This window comes from Medicago truncatula, chromosome 5 (assembly GCF_003473485.1).
Source record: "Medicago truncatula cultivar Jemalong A17 chromosome 5, MtrunA17r5.0-ANR, whole genome shotgun sequence".
NCBI lineage: Eukaryota > Viridiplantae > Streptophyta > Magnoliopsida > Fabales > Fabaceae > Medicago > Medicago truncatula.
This window is the reverse complement of record NC_053046.1, coordinates 24,451,012-24,473,246: the sequence shown is the minus strand read 5'-3', so window position 1 is coordinate 24,473,246 and position 22,235 is coordinate 24,451,012. Positions and strand designations below refer to the sequence as shown.

Below are 22,235 nucleotides of genomic sequence, written 5' to 3'. Positions count from 1 at the left end.
TAATATATTGGTACGAATGTCTATTATATTAGTTGTGAGTTCAATTTATAAATAATAAACAATAAGTTACATGTAATATTCGTCATACTTTCAATTCAAAAACATGTGAAGTAGAAGAGAGGTGGAATCGTGAAATTAAAATAAAAGAAAAACAAAACAAAACAAAAACAAAAACATGAAATTAATATAAGGAAAACATGAAAGCTCCCAAAATACATATTCAAATGTATACAGTTCTATTTTGGTGAGTGACCATGAATATTATCCTCTTTTTATTGTCTCTTCACCACTTCCTTTGAAATGCCTTAAAGTTGCGCACAAAATTTAGTACATTTTCATTTTTTTTACTATAACACATGTATCGTCCCTACAACAAAAGTATATAGGAAAATTATAATAAAAGAAAATAATAATTTGAGATAAAGAAGACTTAACAAAAGGGAAAAAATTAGGTTAAGTTGCTGCAGACTTAACAAAATTAATAAATAAGGATATATAAAAACCCTAAATCTATTTGTATATCTAGAAAGGGAAATAATCAACAAAAAGGAAAGAAAATATTTAGGTAAGAGAATATTTCGCTCTTTCTTCTTTTTACATTCCCACTGACGATAAATAGGAAGATGTTGCTAGAATTTTACCATACTATTTTTCGAAAGATTACTCCTCTATTATAGGACAGAGAATGAGAACCTCCTAAAAATTCAAGAGAAGAGAATAGACTTAATCACATTCATGATTATAGAAGAGAGAGTACAAGATCTTATATAGACAATATTATTCTAGATCTTTCCTAATAACTTGTGAGTCACCACTTAATAGCAAACTAATAATTTCACTTTTAATGATGATGCTTTTGGGCCTCCCTAACTCATTGAAATCGATCTTCGATCCCAATTCATTGTAGCTTGTATCCTTGCTCGTATCAGATTCCTTCAAAAAAAAAAAAGAGAGATTAGACATGACAATTTCAATTGTATCCTGTTGGATTTTAAAATTGTTTTGGGGACTTGACAAATCGAGGGGCGAGAGATTGTACAAAAACTAAAATTTATGTCCCCCGTGAAATCACAACAAAATTCTTTATTTCATGTACAAGTTGTTTAAAATATCAAAATAACATTTTGACTATAAAATTTCGTACAAAACAATTAAAGATAATAATCAGATGACAAACTTAAAGGTCAAGAAACCTTTGATGACAAACTTAAAGATAATAATCAGATTATCTATGATTTTAGCTTAGAAGAAGAAGCTAATGAAATCGAAAATGGAAATCCTTATTATGTAAAAATAGAAGAGGCTTAAACTTCAGGAACTAAAAGACCTGTAGATTTTGAAAAAGAATTCACAAAACAGAAATTTCAAAAAATACCTCATTACTATGAGCCTTCACAAAATCCTTTTCAAGGACAAGGAATTCTAGATATAGATTGTAGTATAGTTACTGCAAAAGACTTAAGAGATTGGTATAATACAAATAATGTATTAGTTCAATTAAATGAAGATCTTAGAAATTTGAGTGTTACTGATACCTTCAACTATCTGCAATATAAAACTAGAAGAAATGCATTTAAATACATTTCAACTTTACCTCCAAAAGTTATGGCAACCATACCCCTAACTGGATCCTTAGTAACAGACTGGGTATATGGTCTATTAGTTAGGGAATTTAAGGGATGGAGAGATACCATCCAATCCAAAACAACATTTTCTGATCAGAACCTTTGGAAGATAACAAATCTAAAGATTTGCAATATGTAGATAACTTTATTTGTGAATTTCCAAAACTATTATTATAACATAGATAATAATAACAGAAACTCTAGAAACTTGATAGAATTGTTCTATGACAAGTTACCAGAAAAAGTATCAGAACATGTTAAGCTATACTTTGCATCGGCCCTCACAGAAGGAAAAGTAGATAATACTCTTGGAGGAAGAATAACTTCCCTAAAAATTTGACTTCAGGAGAATGTAGCCAAAAAATAGCTAAAAGAGAAGCTCAAGTATCTCTTTGCTATAACAAATTACAAGACAAAGTAGGAAACTATGGATGTTACCTTAATTCTAGAAAAAGAAGAACTCAGAAACATCATTATAAGAAAAAGAGGTTTAAGAAAACTCCTTCTAAGAAATTCAAGAAAGGAGATAAAAAATTCTTTAGAAAAATACCACATTATCCTAAAAGAAAAATATGCCCAAGAGACAAAAAATCATGTACAGAAACCAAAATGTCCTAAAAAGGTCATTATGCTAATGAGTGTCCTAAAAAGGATAACCCAAAGAAAAATGTCCTACATGCTAAATACACTTTAGGATATGAACCTATAGAATCAGACATTGGTTCTAATGATGAACTTTATGAATATTGTACAGAAACAGATTCAGATGTCGAAGAAAATACTTGGTAAAGGAAATCCAAGTGCTACATTCATAAAAATAATGTTAGGAAATAAAAAGCTCCTAGCCTATATAGATACAGGTACAACTCTTTGTTTTGGTAAAGAATTTATATCTAGAAATTGGAAAAGATTAGCAAAACCAAAGGAAATTATAGTTGTAGACAAGTCGAAACATCATATATGGTTTAACCTTAGAGATGTTTCTATAGAAATTGAAGGGTATATGTTTTTTATTCCAACAATTTACCATCATGATTCAGGACTAGACTTAATCATAGGAAATAACTTTTTAAAATTATATGAACCATTTACCCAAAGAAGAGATACAATATCACTTCATTGGAAAAACTTAAGAAACCCTAAGAATAGTAGAATAGTAACCACCAAAATAGTTACTAGAAATGAGATTTTAAATCTTAGGCTTAATTGCATTTTTCCCCCTATCTTTTGCTAATTGTGCGATTTTGCACCCCATCTTTTTGCCCCCTTTCTGATTTTGCACCCCATCTTTGTGTTCAATTGCACTTTTGCTAATTGTGCGATTTCCTCCCCCCCCCCTCTTCTTTTTTTTTTTAGCGATTTTGCACCCTATCTGTAGCCCCTTCCCTCTCTTTTAATGATGATTTTGAACAAAACACAATTGGCAAAAGATGGGGTGCAAAATTGCTCAAAAAAAGATGGGGTGCAAAATCGCACAATTAGCAAAAGATAGGGGGGAAAGTGCAATTAAGCCTAAATCTTATTAAGGGAAACCCTAAGGAATTAAGAATTATATGGGAAGAAAGAAATTTCCATATTAGCATAGAAGAAAGATTAGATGAAGTTTGTTCAGATAACCCACTAGACAGCCTTAAGAACACTGATCATGAATTAATAGTTATTAAACTTAAAAACCCTAACGACGAAATAAATGTTCCAAATAGAATTTCATATTCTATTAGAGATGTTGAAGAATTTCAACAAGAATATAATGACTTACTTGATAAGGATCTTATTATACCTTCATCAATTTCACACTCTGCACCAACTTTTTATGTTGAAAATCACAACAAGATAAAAAGAGGTAAGAGAAGAATGATGATCAACTATAAGAAGCTTAACCTAGCAACAATTGGAGATTCCTATAAGTTACCAAGAAAAGACTTTATTTTAGAAAAATAAAATGATGTAATTGGTTTTCTTCTTTGGATGCAAAGTCTGGTTATTACCAACTCAGACTAGCTGAAGAAACAAAACCATTAACAACTTTTTCATGTCCACCTCAAAAACGGACTAAAACAAACACCATCGATATATCAAAGATTTATGGATCAATCTTTTGAAGGTTTGAATAATATATGTCCAGTATATATAGATGATATACTTATTTTCACAAAAGGAAGTAAGGAATAACATTTTAAAGATGTAGAAACTGTTCTTTTAAGAGTCAAAGAAAAAGGTATTGTAATTTCAAAAAAGAAATAAAAAATTTGGCGAAAAGAAATAGAATACCTTTAACTTATCATAAAAGAAAATGGGGAACTAGGTTTAGCACCCCATACCCAAGAAAAAATACAAGCTTTTCCAAACGAGCTTTCTGATAGAAAGAAATCCAAAGATTTCTTGGATGTTTAAATTATATTGCTAATGACGGATTTTTCAAATATTTAGCAAAACAAAGAAAGCATTTGCAAAAGAAGATTTCAGAAAAAATTCCTTGGTCTTGGACTGAAACTGATTCTGATATCACAAACAACCTGGGCAAGTTGTATGAGAGCTTTACCTAATGGTACAGAAAAACTTTCTCATAATGAGAAAGGAGAAATTGAAGAATCAAACTATAAAGAGCATTGATTATAGTGCTTCTAAAATCCTGATAAAGGATAATGAAAAATTGCATTTATGCAAATACATTTCTGGTACGTTTATAGATACAGAATCCAGATACCATATTCAGGAACTGGAAACTCTGGCATGTGTAAAAATATTAGAAAAATGGAAAGTTGAATTACTTCCATCAAGATTTTTATTACGAACATATTCCAAGTATCTTACAGGTTTCTGGAAATACAAAATTAAAGCTGACCATAGACAAGGCAGACTAATTAAATGGCAAATGAAGTTACAACCATTTCAACCATACATATAATACATAAAATTTGAACAAAACAGTTTTGCAGATACATTAACAACATCAAGCAGAAGGACGAGCAGCTAGCTCTAGAATCCAGAAGAAAAAAGATCTCTGACGAGAGTGTGTTGCAAGGCATGACAACAAACTCAAATGAAGTTCCTAAAGATGACGAAAATTGGGACTTGCTAGGCCAAGATTCTAATAAATACTCATCAGAAAACAAAAACCAAACGTCAACACGAACTTCAGAAATAACTTCAGACAGTAGAAAATCTTGGGTTGAAGAAGTCGAAGAAGAAGATGAAGCAAGAAAAAATGATTCAACCATCCAAACAAGCGATCACGTAGACAATGAAATGGGAAAGTTTGAAGCATATGTCATTTTCGACGGTCCAATGAAAGACATCTATAGAAAATGGGCAATTGCAAAACAACATATCATTGACAAGAATGTACACCACAAAGGCTACAAGACAATGTAAGAAGCTAAACATGAATTTTACGGTTCATACAAAGAGGTTACAACAACGAAAAACCTCCAAAGATCTCCAACAATGGAGTCTAAAAAGAAGATTTCAATTGACAAAATCCGTCAGCTCGAACATCAAAAGAATTTCCAAATAACTAATCTAACTTATATGGAGTTTAGTCTCAGATGGAAATTGATAAACAACTATGTAGAATAATTCACCACTGAATGCTTCTACCTAATCAACAGATTTAGTTGTACCAAAGCAGCCATATTTCCAGGAACAGATAGCACCACATGTCTATCTTTCTTTCAGAATGGTTTAATTCACACCATATATCTAGAAGAACAACCAGGAAAAACATTTGGAGAACTCAAGTTCCTTCCAAACGAGTTACAAAATTTGGAATAAAAGTTCAACAATTTGTTCGCCAAAGAAAAAGAGATCTTTCTTCAGATCGACTCTACATATCCTCGGTATGATGAAATTACCTCGGATCTTATCTCAAACCAATGTATCTTATCAAGATTGGAATCTCAAACAAAGAGTATCCAGTCATGAGTAGAGAAAACACCGAATGGGAACCAGCCGTATATGTCAATCAAATGAAAAACATGCATCAAAAGATTTCCAGATTGACACAGCAGATAAACTACAGAGTAGTTTATGAAGATGCCTCAATAGTCGTATACAGAGACTCCAGAAAACCAGCAAAAGACAAATATGTCAAAGCGGTAAAAGATTTTGAAGAAAAAATAGATCAGTTAAAAAATGATGATGAAAAATTACCACGAGCCATACCGGATGAATGTTGTAGGTATTTTGGTACATATTTCAAAGAACACGTGTGCAAAAATTGTAGTAGACCAAAACAACAATGAAGAATCAATCATTAAGCCACGCGTCATGTAGTAGACCAAAGTGTACAGTGGTACCTTATCACATCTGAGTCAGATGGGGACCACTTAGGAGATACTTATGTACATTATTGTGTGTCTTTTCTTTACGTGTTTGTCTTTATTAGTTGTCGAGAAAGGGACATGTGAACAATTTGTGAGCCCTTTTTCACTATAAATAAGAGTCTCGATGCTCATTTGTAATCAACGAATATTGAAGTTCAATACTACTAAGTATTTCGTTCCTATAAAAACTTGTTTTTATATAAGTAGCTCTTAAGATAAGATGTTGGAGGAGCTAGGTCCTTGAGGTAATACTCTGGAGGGATCATCAAGAAACAAAACATAATCGAAAGATTATATCTATGTACAACAAAATCAACAACATAAACAAAAATCTCATAAAAATCAAAACAGGTGTGAATATATCTTTATTCAAAACTTTTTAAATATTATATTTGAAGAACTATAAAATATGACCGAGATTTCATATTTTGAAGGAACATCTAGTTATTATGTTGATGCTATGCTAGATCATAAGATAAAAGAAGCAAATTTATCTTTAGCTGCTGAAGAAAACTTTAAAAGAAAGTTTATAAAATTCAAAGAATTTTTCTCAAGAAAAAATATTTTGAAATTTGGAATAATGATTGGAGAAGAAGCAATTCCGATTGAAACAACTCAGGGAAATATAGTTATATCTACTATAGATAAGACTCAAATTGAAAAAAGAATTGAAACATTTTATGAAAAAGAAAAAAGTAAGTTATATTCATATATCAACCATTCAAATTTTAATCAAAAGTACTTTTATGAAAGTTATTGATTCACCTCTAGAAATAGCCCTAAAAGACTCTAGGATTTTAGACAAGAGACAAGCAACAATTGTACAAGGAAAGTGTAATTTAAATATAGAAAAATTAAATTTAATATATTTACAAATGGATTATCCCTAAAAGATAAAGATCTAGATAAATCTACAGTTTTTCATTATAAGTTGGAAAACTCAAATTTTATGAAAACGGTAATCATCTTTTTACAATCTGTTATATATTTAATTATGCTTTAAGTAATACACACCATAACATAGAATTTATAGGAAAAAATACAATTCATATTGATGAATTCTTTACACCTTTAGTTACCTTAAAGTCACCTATATTTAGAAGTTTAACAAGAAATAGCTTTTTTTTTATAGAAGCTGAGAAAGATCTATTCGAAGAAACAGAAAAACCGTTATTCAGGAATCAAAACCTTTAAAGTAACACCAAAAGAGATTTTGAAATCTCAACACAAAAAGAGCAAAGATTACAAAGCTCAGTAGCATAGCTGTCTTTACAACTTGAAAAATTAGACAAAAGAATCTAAATAATCTAAATTTATATGAAAAAAGTCTTTCGCACTCTGTCTAAAACTCTGGCACTTTCTTATTAGGCCACATAGATGACTTCCCCAAAAAAGTCATATGGCATCATATTTTTCTAAGATGTGATGTGTATGTATCTTGTACCACAAATAATTAGAAGCAAAATTGTTTTAGCTAGTCAAAAAGAAACGTAGAAACCAGTTGAGTCCATCCATCCATCCATCCATCAACCATGGCCACATTACAATATTGCAATTCTCTCAGTTTTCTCAACAAAACCTCCCACCCCATAAGAAGAAGACACTGTTTCAACCCCGTTTTCTCATCTCCAAGTATTGGCACTTCAATTTCCACAACTTCCACTGTATTAAACACCAAAATTTCCATGTCAGTAAGTTTCTCTCACTTTTACTCTGCACTTGTTTCATAATCATTATGTAAGACTCTATTGTGTTTATTCTCAGATTACGTTGTAATGTTTCTGCTGACAAAGCAGTTGTGTCCGATTCCACTATAACTGATTCCTTCAAACTCACATATTTAGAGGTTGGTTTTTATGGTTCTTGTATTTTCACTTGTTTGTCTTTAGTTTTTATTATTTTGTATGCTCCTTTAACATGTGTTTTGTTGTTTTGGATATAGGGAAATAGTTGGCTATGGAATGTGGGTGGAGCAAATATATTGGTTGATCCTATTTTGGTGGGTAACTTGGATTTTGGAATCCCTTGGTTATATGATGCTTCTAAGAAATTTATAAAGAACTTTCAGGTATGTTTTGACTTTTGGTGGATATTATTAGTTCCTTATGGATTGTGTCTTTATGGTTGTTCATGGGTATTGGTTAATCTCATGACCCAACCGGGTGCTGGGTCATGAGGGGAGCCTGGGGGATCATCCTCATTGGGCCAAGAGGATATGGACATCGAACACGACACGGATACTGACACCCTGACACTACTAATAATTTGAGAAAATCACATAATTCAATATAATTATATATGTCGGTGTCGTGTCGGTGTCTGGACACGCCTAATCCGAGGAGTGTCCGTGCTTCATAGATGGGACTTCTAACTCCCCTCACACTTCTGCAACATCGAGTCAAACCTGAAGTGGTTTGATTCGAACAATAATATTGTGATTTCAACACAGAATCAAAAGTTGAAAGGAAATTGTGATTTTGTTGTGTTTGTAGATGTAGTTAAAGACTAAAATTTGTTGAGTGTAGAAGTTTTACAATTTAGTACACGTGCTAGGATTTTCAGTTATAGAATTTGGTCCAAATGTTAGAATTTTAATAGAATAAAATTGCATTTTTTTATTTTTCAATTTTCAAGTTTAAAAATATTTTATGCCTCAGGACTCGACTTGTGTCATCATCACCAGGTTGGGTTGATTCGGGTTTGAAAGAAAATATATTGATTTTTCTCCCAACCCAGACTAATGGATTTTGATTGTGTGGGCAAACACGTCTGTCCAAAACCAACTCGGCCTGTTCCGTGTAGACCCGTATAGTGATTACCTCTTTGTTACAACTACAAGGTGTTGAAATTTATGATGTTTCTATAATCTGTGTGTTTTTATAGTGCAGCTCAGTGATCTTCCTGAAATTGATTGCTTACTCATTACTCAAAGCCTTGATGATCATTGCCATTTGAAGACCCTAAACCCCTTTTCTCAGAAATTTCCAAATATTAGAGTTATAGCAACTCCTAATGCCAAGAGCTTACTGGACCCTCTTTTTAGAAATGTAAGTATGTACATTCTTTCTATATTTCGTTCTCCGTTTGGTTGTGAAAGCTGTATTTGTGTAGTATGTATTTGAATTGGAATGATGCAATGATTTGGTTGTGTATTAGTTATATTTAATCTAAATCATGCCAAGTCGAAAAACGTGTTTTGAAGTATCCAATCTACATAGTTTGATGGTACATGAAGCATGGTTCGCAGATTTTGAATGATACAATGATCGGATATTCTGATTTCAAGAATAGATTAGTGGGGGTTGTCTAACTGAACTTTCTAGGGTGTCTGGTAAGGGTAGATGATGATAGAATATATAATAGGAAAAGCAATTCTAGTGCATTGACTGATTTTGAGAGGGAAATCAGTTAAAACAGGGTAAGTTGAGCGAAGATAGTGATGACCAAACAGATATTCAACAACAATAACCCAGCCTTATCCCACTAGGGTCAGCTACATGGATCCGACCATGTCGTTGTCATATATCGTATCTCTATCAAAACAAATATTCATTGGCCTTGGTTTTTTCTTTCTGTCCTTTTGGTCAAGTTCTATAGTCAACACAAAAATTGACAGAAATATGAGCTATATTGGGGTTTGAGGGGTAATTGATCCATAAAATTCCATGCAGGTTTGAAAAAGTATAAGAAATGTGCAAAGAAATTTATGAGTATACTATTTTTATTGTGTAAAATGTATCAATGATTCACTTGTCAGTTTTAAATATCCGCATACGGTAAACAAATATTTGCCTTGTTGACTGCTTTCATAACTCTTTGCTCTTCAACATAGATTTTGAAGAGCAAAGAGTTTCACAAAGTTAAAAGTGGACTTCAGTATGCTCTTTAAATACCACAATAAGAGTCTGTTTTTTGTGCTTTCTGTTTTCTCCTTTCACCCTTTGAACACATGTTTCTCCTACAATGATGTTTGATATGCTTGAATTGTCTTGAGCCATTGATTCATTAACAGTGCACATTTACATATTTTACAATTTTCGTTTACTTCCCTTATTATTTAGTTGTGCTTATTTTCCCCGCATCTTCCTATTGATTTTGTTAACTGAACGCTCAATTTCTGTTCTGCTCATCAATGTATCCTGTCAATATTTAGCATGCAATTGAAACCTTCAGTATACATGAAGCACTGGTTATATGTTCTGTTGAGAAATTATGGGTTAGCTACTTAAGTTTTTACCAAGTTCCATATATTTTCAGGTTACATATATAGAACCTGGACAAAGCTCTGAAATTGAAACAAAGTATGGTTCTAAGGTCGGGATTAAGGCTACAGCAGGACCAGTTCTTGGACCACCTTGGCAACGTCCTGAAAATGGGTAAATTCTGTTGAAGTTTTCTTGCATATATTTTTTTCTTATTTATGTTTGTCATAGATTTATATCCACCTTATTTGATATTCGTTCAAATTCTATTGAACATAACTTAATGGTTTTGCGCTGCATGTGTTGTAGGTATCTTGTTACGTCTTCGCAAGTCCAATTGTCTCTCTACTATGAACCTCACTGTGTCTATAATCAAAGCTTCATTGAAAAGGAAAAGGCAGATATTGTGATCACACCAGTCGTAAAACAGTTATTGCCCAAGTTTACGTTGGTTTCAGGACAGGAAGATGCAGTAAAACTTGCAAAGCTTCTGCAAGCCAGGTAAATTTTTGTTTACTTGAAAAAACACACAGAAACACTACTTAGTGCAAATGGTTCATTCTAAAGGGTCCCAAAAATCATTGCAAAATTCTAGAATTTGAAAATCTGTATTTGGATATATAAATCTTTGGAGGGCCGAAAAGTAATCTTTCATAGAAATGTTTTTATTTAAGATCGATTAACCAATGGAGTCCTTAATTATTTCAATTAATGGCTACTACCCTTAACCAGTCTTCAAAGATCATCAACTAGTTTGTAGTTTCAACTTAAGCTCGTTTTGTTATTTTGATCCTTTTTTCAAAGAATACATTTCAACTAAAGCTCATTATGGTGATTTTGATCCTTTTTCTTCTTGTAAAGGTTTTCTGTTAGAAATCTGATTGTACATCACGGTTCTTTATGTATATCTTAGATGGTGATTCCTTTTTTGACAGGTTTGTTGTCGCAATGAAAAATGGAGATCTAGATAGCAAAGGGCCTCTTGCAAGCATAATTGCGTCAGAGGGAACAATAGAATCATTCAAGGTTAGATTTCTTCCAATTATGCAGATAAGTTGCTTAATGTGTTATGTCTGTTATTTATGGCCGTAAGAAACATCACTTTCTTTTACCCTAAGTAATCGTAACCTTTTGGCTATTGGGCCCTATATACAAGCACCTGATAGGAAGCCTTTGTGAATGACTTTCAAGACACTTGCCTTCCCATAGTTTGCTAGCTTTTGTCTTCACCTCCTTTCCAGCTTGCTCACTTCCCCAAGATACAACAAGCTGTCCCTCCCTGTAAGATTCCTCTATAGGAACCTGATAAGAACCCAAGCTATTTTAGTGCTCCCTTGAACATTCTATACTACTTTAAGTGGGATTTAGCACCTCATTATACCGAAAGCCCTACATTGACACTGCCCCTGAGAGCCGACTTCATGGAATCTCCACTCTACAATGCTTCATTTAGCCTTTCCAGTCCAGCCCTTTTGTCCGTATCTCTGTTTGAGATACCGACAATCGGCTCTGAACCATTTGATGAGCATCCGAGCCCTTAAGTAGTCTATGAACATTCCATAGTACTCCCATGAAGTTAAAGCCATAGTGAAACGAAGTAGACACTGATGGATTACATTCTCACATGATTCAGTATACCATATGCTTTCTATGTAGTTAAAGTTTTTTATGTAGTTAAAAGTAAATTATTACCACATGGTAATTTACTGTAATAGAAACATTGGACGTCTAGGGGAAATGACACGCCTGAGGTTTTGTTGAACTTCAGGCATGGAGTACCAATGGTGTTAATGGCCGTGTTCTCCGAAGTAGCCTCACTAGTCTTATGAGCGCAGAAGATACGATTCAGTGAAAACTGAATATTTATTTTTCCGACAATACAAAGTTCAGTGTTAATCTTAATCTGTTCAGAATGGTCGGTTGCAAGCATAAAAGTTTACTTTCTTGGTGAGTTGGTCTCGAACCCGTAAGCCAACGTCTGGTATCAGAAGCCCATGTATCTCATATGTTCCCATTCTAATTTTGATACATTTTGTATTATTTTGTCTATTCATGACACTCCTTATGCCGTGAGCAATCTTGTTAATATATATTCATTGGGTTTTTCAAAAAACAAAATAAAAAAATCAAGAGTTGGGGCCCTGACCTTGTTGGCAAAAATGAGAGGATCCACCTTCAGAGTGTTAAAACTAGCCATGGGTCAAAGAAAGAGAGACAAGTGTGTAAAAAGAGCAATGGATAGGGTTCTAGAAGCAAGATGTGAGACACTGGGCCGAAAACTTACTAAGCGATGACTGATTAGTGACACTGACATGTGCCAATGTCGTGTAGATTTTGCTCATATATTGACTGCATTTGTTTGACAGTAAAGAAATATTTACCTCAAAATTACAAGATTTTCATCGAAAGAGCCAAAACGTATCTCATTTTACACTTGAGCTTCTAATCTCCTATGAAGATAGAATGCAGACAAATAACAAGTAATAAAATAGGTTTAGGACTTAAAACAGTTCCAAACTTAGATAACATTGGTCGACAACTTGCAAACTCACCTTTTATTTGAATACTGTTCCTACCCATTATACTTGCCTTATTCCTTCACGTACATCCCTGATTGTTCCCCAAGTGACTGTTTTATGTCTCGCATAACCCATGTGTATTCACTCACAGCATCTGGAAATTTAGTGCGAGTTTAGCATTTGCCTAAATTAATCTTTGTAAGGCTTTTCTTGCTTCAGTTGCTTCATTGTCAGTCTCCGTTTATTATTTGAATTCAATCATCTAAATCAACCAGCCTTCAATTGTCATTTTGCATATGGCTAAGGACATTCCTTGTAGGTTGTTTACATCTGTCCTTCATGGGAGATATACTTGCGATGCATCTTCTATCAACAAGTTGTGTGGAAGAATTGTTTCAATTTAGTAACTTTTTCTTCTTTTTGAACTTTGTGAACTGTCATTTTTACATTATTATATTTGTCTGAAATAGCTAAACCTAGTGTCTCTCGTGTACAATGATAATGAAATTATTGTAACTGCAAGAACAAATATAGTTAGCACCTTTGCACGCCTTCAGGAAAGCTTATAAAAATAGGTAAAAATGGGTATAAGTTGTTTTAACTTATTTCAACAAGTGCTTTACACTAACTTGTGAAAACTGCTTACATCTTCTATAAAAACAATTTAGCCTCATGCATTCTTAGCTATGAAAAAAGCTTATACATAAATGCTTATGTAATCAGGACTTATTTAATTATTGGTTAATTTAGCCAAACACGCTCTCTTAATGATGATTTAAGTGGTAGCGAAACACACCCTCTTACTTTTGTTGTAATCTAAATGATTCTATCTTCAAATGGTTATCAACACAGGAGCTTTTATCAAAAGAATTACCAGATGCGAAGGTTGTAGAGCCTATCCCAGGAGTAGCAGTTGAAATTTCAGCAAACTGATCTTGGTTCAATTTAGGAAGGAAATCTAAACAGTTTCTTTAAAACCAAACTGATCTTGTTGAGTTCACCGGTTTTATGTTTCCGAGCCATGTCTATAGTTAAAGAACTGAACTGCTTATATATGCTGAACTAAACCAAACAGTGTACAAACTGTCAAACTGTATCAAACTAGCGAACTTAATTGTTAGCAATCTGTCCCTCAAACCTTCGTATGTACAAAAATTCAAATAGTCTGCATTAATTGACAAGATCTTGAATATACTGCTTGTAAGGCCTGTAATGTTTCAATTGCATAAACTGAATATACTGTGAAAAATAGAGCATACACAAAAAAGAAAGTTCCAAGGACTTAGAGGATAGAATCAATCTCTTCTTCCTTCTCCTTCTCTAATATTATGGTTTGAATGTTCTTAACCTACTTCTTATGGGTTATTACTCTCATGTCTGAGCCGTTTTCTATTTCTATGATTGAGGATATTCATTTATTGAATGATTTTGAGTGAGGACATATATGATTGTATTATCCTTTTTATGGGTTATTTTTTATCCATCCTAAAGGAACCATACAAAAAAAACACAAGGAAGTTTTCATATCCTTAAAAACTACAGGAAATGCCTAACGCATTATGTTTAGTTATCCCAAGTCAGATAGTCAAATTGGTGTTTTTTTAGGACTATTATTTTTCTATCTTATTCTCGTATGCCCTATTATGTTTGGATTATATAATCTTAAACATATTGATAGGTATTTTTGGATTTTAGAATTTGAAAAAAAAAAAAAAAAAAAAAAGCAAAATATAAAGAAACTGTCATATTTGATATCAAAGGTCTTTGCTAACCGTCGTACAATCCCCACTTAATCTGCAAAGCACCGTCATATAATGTTCACATAAACTGCAAAACAATTGTCGGGATTGTATGAGCGGTCAGCAGTGACCATGATATCATAAACACTCTTATATAACTAAAAAAAAGAAGGAAAAGGTAAGAAATGAGAAAAATGGAGAATCAATGAATTTGTTGAAGCATGCAAGACTATTTATATTCGTAAATCTATCCTAGACTGTAACTACAGTCAAAGGAAACATTCCAATGCATAAACCGACCAAAAATACTTTAAACACACCACAAACTGTTCAAACCTTGGGTGAAACGCCACAATCCACACAGTCTGGGAGGTTTCAGATTATATAATTTGAAACTTTCAGAGCAATTCGGATTGTATAATCCGAACAACACCAAATTGTGTTTAAGTTTGATTTTTAACGGGTTTTCATGGCGAATAACATAGGAAAAATAAAAAAAGGTACAAACATAATTAGACAGCTTAAAATAACATACTAACATAAGTTCTGAAATCTATGGAAGGAGTTTGAAGAGGTGTTTTGTACTTGATCCAGCTGGCCTGCCAAGTGACATATCTCGATCGGCAAGTCAAGTGGATCAAGTTCACAACAACCTCTTTGTAATCAGATTTGCAACATAATGATAAAAAGTAAGGTGTTTCAAGCAGATTGTTTTGAGTTAGATCACGTTGCCTTGTCAACTGACATATTTCTATTGTCAAGGCAACAAGATATAACTCATAGAAACCTCTTGGTGTTCATATCTTTTGGAAAAAATTTCAAAGTTTGAACCGAACACACTAATTTATAGAAATTTTTTTGTGCGTCGTGGAACACAGAAACTATCGGTGCAATGTGGACCACACAAAAAACTTGTGCCGAACTGAAATGTGCGATGAAGAGTTTTAACACAATGAATTTAATTTCAACGTTGTACATTAACTATAACAATTTCCAATACATCATAGACATAATTCAAGAACGTAAAACATGTAATAAAATAAAACATATCACAGATTAGCTAAACTAGTTTCTTTGTCCGGTGCCTATAGTAAAGCCCTAACTCTTAGTAGTTCCTGGGCCGGATCAAACTTTTGCTGAATTTCTTCAACAGATCTGACCAACGAAGCGTCCAACTCGACCGGTCCTTTAGTACTGTACTGACCACATTTTGAGAACATGGTTCTCACGTCATCTTCGTTCTTGAGCTTCATCCGACTGAACCGCACAAATCTAGCTGAGTTGGTCGATGGACGTTATACTCAACACCATTCGCCTTCCTTGTATCTTTGTGGTTGAATTGATGGTTGATTTGATCTAGTTCACCCTTCAACCCGAAGAGCGTGACATCAGTTTGAATCATGAACAGATGAAGTGGTTTTCCCCTATTGTAGTAAATTGCAGCTAGCTTGGTGTTCGGATCAATGACATAAATGTCTATGATTTTTTTAGCGTAGTTTACTGCTTATGAAAACAAAACACTAATTTATAGAAGTTTTAGGGCGTTGTTGACCACATAAACTGTCGGTGCAATGTGGACCACATAAATAAATCTTGTACATAAGAGTTTCAGGTTTTATAATCCGAAATATCCCTCACCCTACAAAGTACAAAGTTTAACTCATTATTGAAGCATTTCTGATTGTATAATCTGAAAGATATAGGACATTTTCAGATTGTATAATCTGCATCAACTCAGAGTGTTGGACGGTTACTCGTTCAATAATAGTAACTAATGGTACGCATTTTTCAAAAGGTTTTACCAGTTTTAATGGTTGTTAATGTTCTTTGAACACATTTTTTGATCCATAATTATGAATCGCTACACTCTATGCAACTCGTTCTTCAAAAAATTTCCCTATAAATACCTTTAACCCTTCACAATTTCTCATCCCATCATGTCACACTCTCTCCTCCTTCTTTATTCTACAACAATGTGTTTCCATTGTTGGTCTTTCATACAAAAAGGAAACTCTAGAATTTCAGGGATTGTATGAATGGTCAATGGGGATGGTGTCATGCTGAAAAGAAGTGTCATCTTTATAAGTGTGAGGTTGGTCTGCTTCAGTGTAAGGTTGACCATCATGGTTAATGGGAACATTGTTGGATGAAGATGAAATTGTAATGTTGGATCCAATCTGAAACATTGTTGGAAATAAGTTGTTTTTAACTTTTTAAATTGATTTTAATGTTAGAAACAAAAAGTTGGATTGTCTCGCAAAAAACTGCATAAAACGAACCAACTCAAACAACATTGGTTTCAGTTTTTTTTAAAAGCCAACAAAATCAAATTAAACTGCAATCTTTTTTTTTATGTTGTAGTTCGGATGCATTTAGCCTTAAAATCGATCCTAAACGCACTATGAACACTCCTACTTCCTTGTATCATTTGATGGATGAATGAAACACTCTTTCACACCCAACATCCCAAACGTAATATCAAATAGAGGATTGATATATGAACATTCAAATAATGACAACCAATCGAAAATACAGACCATTTTTGTCGGCCATGTACACTCCTTCTCTCTAAATTCGCATCTTGAGGTGCATGAAATGTTGGAAAAAAGATCATCCATTATATACATATACGGTTATCAAGATAACATAGTTGTATCAAATACTAGTGTATTTATCATTATCATAAATATATAGTCAATGATAATAACTTTTGGATGATAACTCATAACATATTATCATATATCCTTAAAAATGTTGGTCATTATCTTTACTTTTCCCCCTCTATTAAATTACTATGTGAGTGATTGTATAACCTACTTGCCCCTTTTCAGTGACTATTTAGGTCTTTAGTTTGTAATGTTATTTTCTCAATAAAAATAATTTATGCTTGTTAGTGTTTGTTTGATTGTACAATGTAATGATATGGAATATGTTGAACCTTAAGGGATAAGAAAAGTGTCAACTTGCATGGAAATCACAAAAGAGCAAAAATGGATAAGGACATAGACATGTACCATGACTTGCACTATATAAGGATGAATCCTATGTTGAGCCAAGGATTCCAAATTATATTCCCTTTAGTAAATTATCATTATTGCTACTGACCCTAGCAAACACTTTAGATTTTAACCCATATTGTACATTATGAACCTTTATTTGAAGGCATGGTAGCTAGATCATGGATTTTTGGAGCCTTAGAAGTAAATTCTTAAGTGAGTAATGCAAATAAATATTTTCCATTCTTAAGTGAGTAATGCAAATAAATATTTTCCATTCTTATTGGATTGTAATTTCTCCTTTGTAAACTCTACTTTCTACTATTGGTTAATGCAATTATGTTTTCATTCATTATCTTTTCCACTTCTATTTGTGTTTAAGCTCATTATGACCTAAACCATTTTTGTGGTTCTGGAATGAGGAGATTATAAATATGCTTGTTTGTTAAGTGTGTTGCAACATTTATGCTTCTTTTAAACAAGTTGTTATAATGTTATCATAAACTTCCTTGAACTGGGAAAAAGATAGGAATGAAACTATTTATTATTATTATTATGAGATAAGTGTTTATGTTTGGAAGAGATATTAACCTTGAAATGCTAAAAGTGATATCTAGATTTCTTGTCCTAGAAAAAGACGTAACTTTTCTAAAAAAAAAAGTAACGGAAAGATCTGCCATTTTTAATGTTGCATGTTTAACTTAGTAGTTGAAAACCTTGGAAAAACAATATCCTGAATTTACTCATCATAGTTGTGTTGGAATACCCCAAAACCTACGAAATCTCCAAGAATTAATCCAAAGTTGCAACATCAATATTAGTTTATTTATTATAACCAAGTCAAATTTCCTAACCACTCTTTTGCCACTAAGCTTTAAAACCTTTTCATTATTTTGTTTATTCATTGAACTTTACTTTAATTGCTGAAAGATTTATTGATTTTTTTTTTTTTTTTAAACAAGTTGTTTGATTGGAAAGAAGTTGATATAAACTCCACAATTTTTGTGGGTTCAATCTCTTTATACTATAACTTGAAATAATGTGCACTTGCACTTAACTTTGTTCATTTGGCACTTCAACCCACAACACGTCAGGTGCATCTACTATGAACCTCTGAAAAAAAGTTATGAGATGGACCTTAACATTTTTACTGAAAAATGTATTTGATAATATTAAAAAATGTAAAATAGATTTAATATTTTATTTGTAACGCCCTTTTGGAATTATTTGATTTATTTGATTGTTTTAATAGGTTTAGAATATATTTATATGATTATGTGATTTATTAAGTGGCTTATTATATTATTTAATAGAATAAGATTTGAAAATAAAATAATATTGAGTTTAGGGGTTGTTATGAGATTTTAGAGAGTTTGGGGGGAGAAAGAGAAATAAGATGAGATAGATGGTAGAGATATAAGTAGGAAAGACCTAGTTTAGAAAAACAGAACGTACGATCAATTTTGAAGAAAAGGGAGAAAAAGCCAAGAGAAGGGAGAAACACCTGGAGAGCTGCGATTTTCATTGTTAAGGTAAGGGTGGGACTAACATTCAATCTTTTTAAGCCTATGATTCTGATAATTAGATTTAACATGTTGGAGGTTTAGTTTGAGAATTGGGAATTAGGTTTTCCATTGTTGAGTTTGATTAGAAAAGTGTAGAAACCATGGTAATTGTGTTAAGAATTGATGTTTATGTTGTAGAATAATCATAGGTTAAGTTTTCTAACAAATTTGAGAGTTTGTGTTTAAGTCTAGTGAATTAAGAGTGATTCTTAAGTGAAAAACGCATTGTTAAACTGATTTTTGAACTGCTGTGAAGCTCAAAATCGGCCACCGATTTTCCAAAATCGGCCGCCGATTTCTGAGCTGATTTTCTAGCTTTGGTTCGACGAAAATCGGCCACCGATTTGTCAAAATCGGCCCCTGATTTTCTGGCAGGCAAATCTGGAAAATATTCGTAATTTTCACCCTTTTCTGTTTTGAATTTGTTTTCGGTGTAAACATGAAAGTTTTAGATAATTTTGTTAGCTTTCCAATGACTTTATTTTGACTTGAAAATGATTTTTAGTTTTTGAGATATGATGAAAATACTCCAAGTAGGTCTTAGTGAAATTTTATGAAAGTTCAGCATAACCGTTTCTAAGTTAATCCAAAACTTATGGAATAATTCCAAACCTCAAAACTAGAAGTACTATGAGTTCAATTAAGGTGTTTAAGAGTGTTTAACCTATGTTGTGAGTTGATCTTGGGGTAGGAATGGAGGTTGAATATAATATTAATTATAATCTGTGAAGCTGTTTAAGATGTGTTGATGTTGATTATGATGTCATACTTATTACTTGAATTATGAATGTATATTTGAGATGTTGTTGACTTGCATTTGATATTATTATGTCATGCTGTTTTGTATACTGCCTATGTTGTTATCGTTATTTAACTAAGCTACATGAGTCGGTCTAAGTTGATTAAGATGATGAAGTTCCAAATTATTGGATTATATAAGAGGTTGTCGATTTAAGATGTTTAAGAGGTCGAGTCCATGCATTAGCATTTCATTGTTGGGGGCTTGATGCCCTGGAGCCTTTGCTCAATTAAGTTGAGGGCTTGATGCCCTGGGAGCCTATTTACGCTAAAATAAGTTGAGGGCTTGATGCCCTGGGAGCCTATTTACGCTCAAATACGTTGGGGCTTGATGCCCTGGATTGGTACCACATGCATATAAGAGGTCTAAGTTGTATAGTTGAGTTGGAGTCGCATTTGTCGAGTCAAAGATGTTTAAGTTGCCAAGTTGTTGAAGTTGTGATTCTTTATATGAACTATTAAAGATGTGATATATGATATATTATTATCTATGATGAATATTATGATGATTTTAGGTTGTTAAATATAATTGTTGAATTATATGCTTAATATTATTGTTTTGTGAAATCTCACCCCTTCTGCTTGCAAATGTTGCTCTTCGTATGAGTAACTTGCAGGTAACCAAGAATAGTTGATGTCGTGTGAGCTTTCTCTCTCGTGTGTCTTAGGTGCTCTGATACGTAACGGGATGAGAACTTTGTTATTGCTTTTCTATTTCTTACGTATTGTTTTTGAAGATTTATTGTAACACCCCGTTTTCCCAATATACAAATTTCTTAAACATTTATCAGAGTAAAAACCATAAACGGGATATCACATAGAAACGTAATCCAAAAACAGTTAAATAATAATTTAACTTCCACATAATATCTTAACATAGCAGCGGAGTATTAGTTCAGAAATCATAAATCAGTTTGGCACGCAGGCCCCAACAAAGTATCTCAAAAGAGTTAATCAAAACAGAAATTATCATAATAGTTCACGTAAAAGAACGAAGCATGTTATAGCATATAACCCCATCCCGTTACGTATCAGAGCGACCTAGGTGACACAGAGAAGGCAAGGCCACTCACGACGACAACTGCACACTAAGCACGATCACCTGCACGTTACCCACGGTCGAGGTAACATTCAAACAGAAGGGGTGAGATTTCATAACAGAATAACATTAATCAATGCAATAAAGAATCATGAATTAACATCCTAATTAATCTTGATCATAATCAATTTAAAACATAATCATCATTGTATCCTTAATAAGCATTTATCAAGTAATCACATAATTAATCATCTTCAACAATATAACGTTATCACGTAATCACATAATCAATCATCATCAACATAGCATAATAGACATGACAATGTGACAATGCTCCTAGACTCCGTATATGCATGTGGTACCAATCGTCATCATAAGTATAAATATACTTTAATCGTGCGGAGGACAAAGCTCCTATAAAACGTGCGGAGGACAAAGCTCCTAATATTCGTGGTGAGGACTAAGCTCAATGATATGCTATGCATGGACTCTTAACAACAAAACATCGTAATCATGTGCATTCAATAACTTGAAGCGAAACGTCATCATTTTCATTATATTCATAAATAAACATTGCATACTCAGTTAAATAACAGCAGCAGCATAGTCAAGTCACATATCAGCAGGGAGATATCAATATATCAACAGCAATTCAATAGAATCATAATCGTTTCATTATATCTCACATATTGCATAATACATTAATCATGCTCAATTAATATCAACATATCTTAATAGCTTTTACAGACTGCATTAAACGTTATCATAAGGTCTCATTACCAATTACGGGTTCACTCTTGATCAAAAGGTGCGACACAGATCGCACAACCACTCAAAAAGCTACATTCTGGACTTGCTCGCGAGGCGAGAGTTCTTACTCGCCATGGCGAGTACCACTCAGATTCCCAACTAATGTTGTTTTGGGTTCAATCCTGTCCTAAAATCATTCCTAATCATCTCTAGGTATGTTTAGGCACTTAAAGGCACTCAAGGTCCAACTAAAAAGTCGAAACTACAAAATATGACATGCACTCTGCCTAAGCTCGCGAGGCGAGGAAGGTTTGCTCGCCATGGCGAGTTGCACCAAACAACTCGCGAGGCGAAGGGAAAAGGCTCGCGTGGCGAGCGATGAATGTCGCTACGGCCAGGCTTCCTAAAAACACCAAAATCCGTCGATTCACATGGTTCTAAGCTTGGTTTTGATTCCAGAATTCTTCCTAAACATATTCTAAGGTTAAAGGACGGTTCTTTCATCAATCTAAACAAGTTTTACCGTTTATTCTCAAATTTTAAGGTTTTGACCTAATTCCAAAACTTCTCTAAATCAATCCTAACTTTCTCAACTAATCATCAGAATTACAGAGATTAATGTTACTGAGTTATTAGTCCCACCCTTACCTGGTTATGAAGAAAATCGCAGCCCTCTT

The 22,235-nt window shown here is 33.1% G+C and overlaps 1 protein-coding gene across 2 annotated transcripts; it reads left to right on the top strand.

Annotated features, from left to right (window-relative positions):
- Positions 1-7,413: 7,413 nt before the first annotated feature.
- On the top strand, positions 7,414-13,938 carry LOC11442133 (uncharacterized). 2 transcript variants are annotated; one of them, XM_024785217.2, is made up of 8 exons: positions 7,414-7,637; positions 7,715-7,796; positions 7,893-8,018; positions 8,839-8,997; positions 10,208-10,326; positions 10,462-10,653; positions 11,088-11,178; positions 11,921-13,219. In XM_024785217.2, the coding sequence occupies exons 1-8, from the start codon at positions 7,483-7,485 to the stop codon at positions 12,002-12,004; spliced, it is 1,008 nt and encodes a 335-aa protein (XP_024640985.1). In that variant the 5' UTR covers positions 7,414-7,482; the 3' UTR covers positions 12,005-13,219. The 2 variants fall into 2 exon arrangements, with proteins under 2 accessions (XP_024640985.1, XP_003614479.1); XM_003614431.4 differs by lacking the exon at positions 11,921-13,219 and adding an exon at positions 13,524-13,938 and having other exon boundaries at positions 7,416-7,637.
- The last annotated feature ends 8,297 nt before the right edge of the window (positions 13,939-22,235 follow it).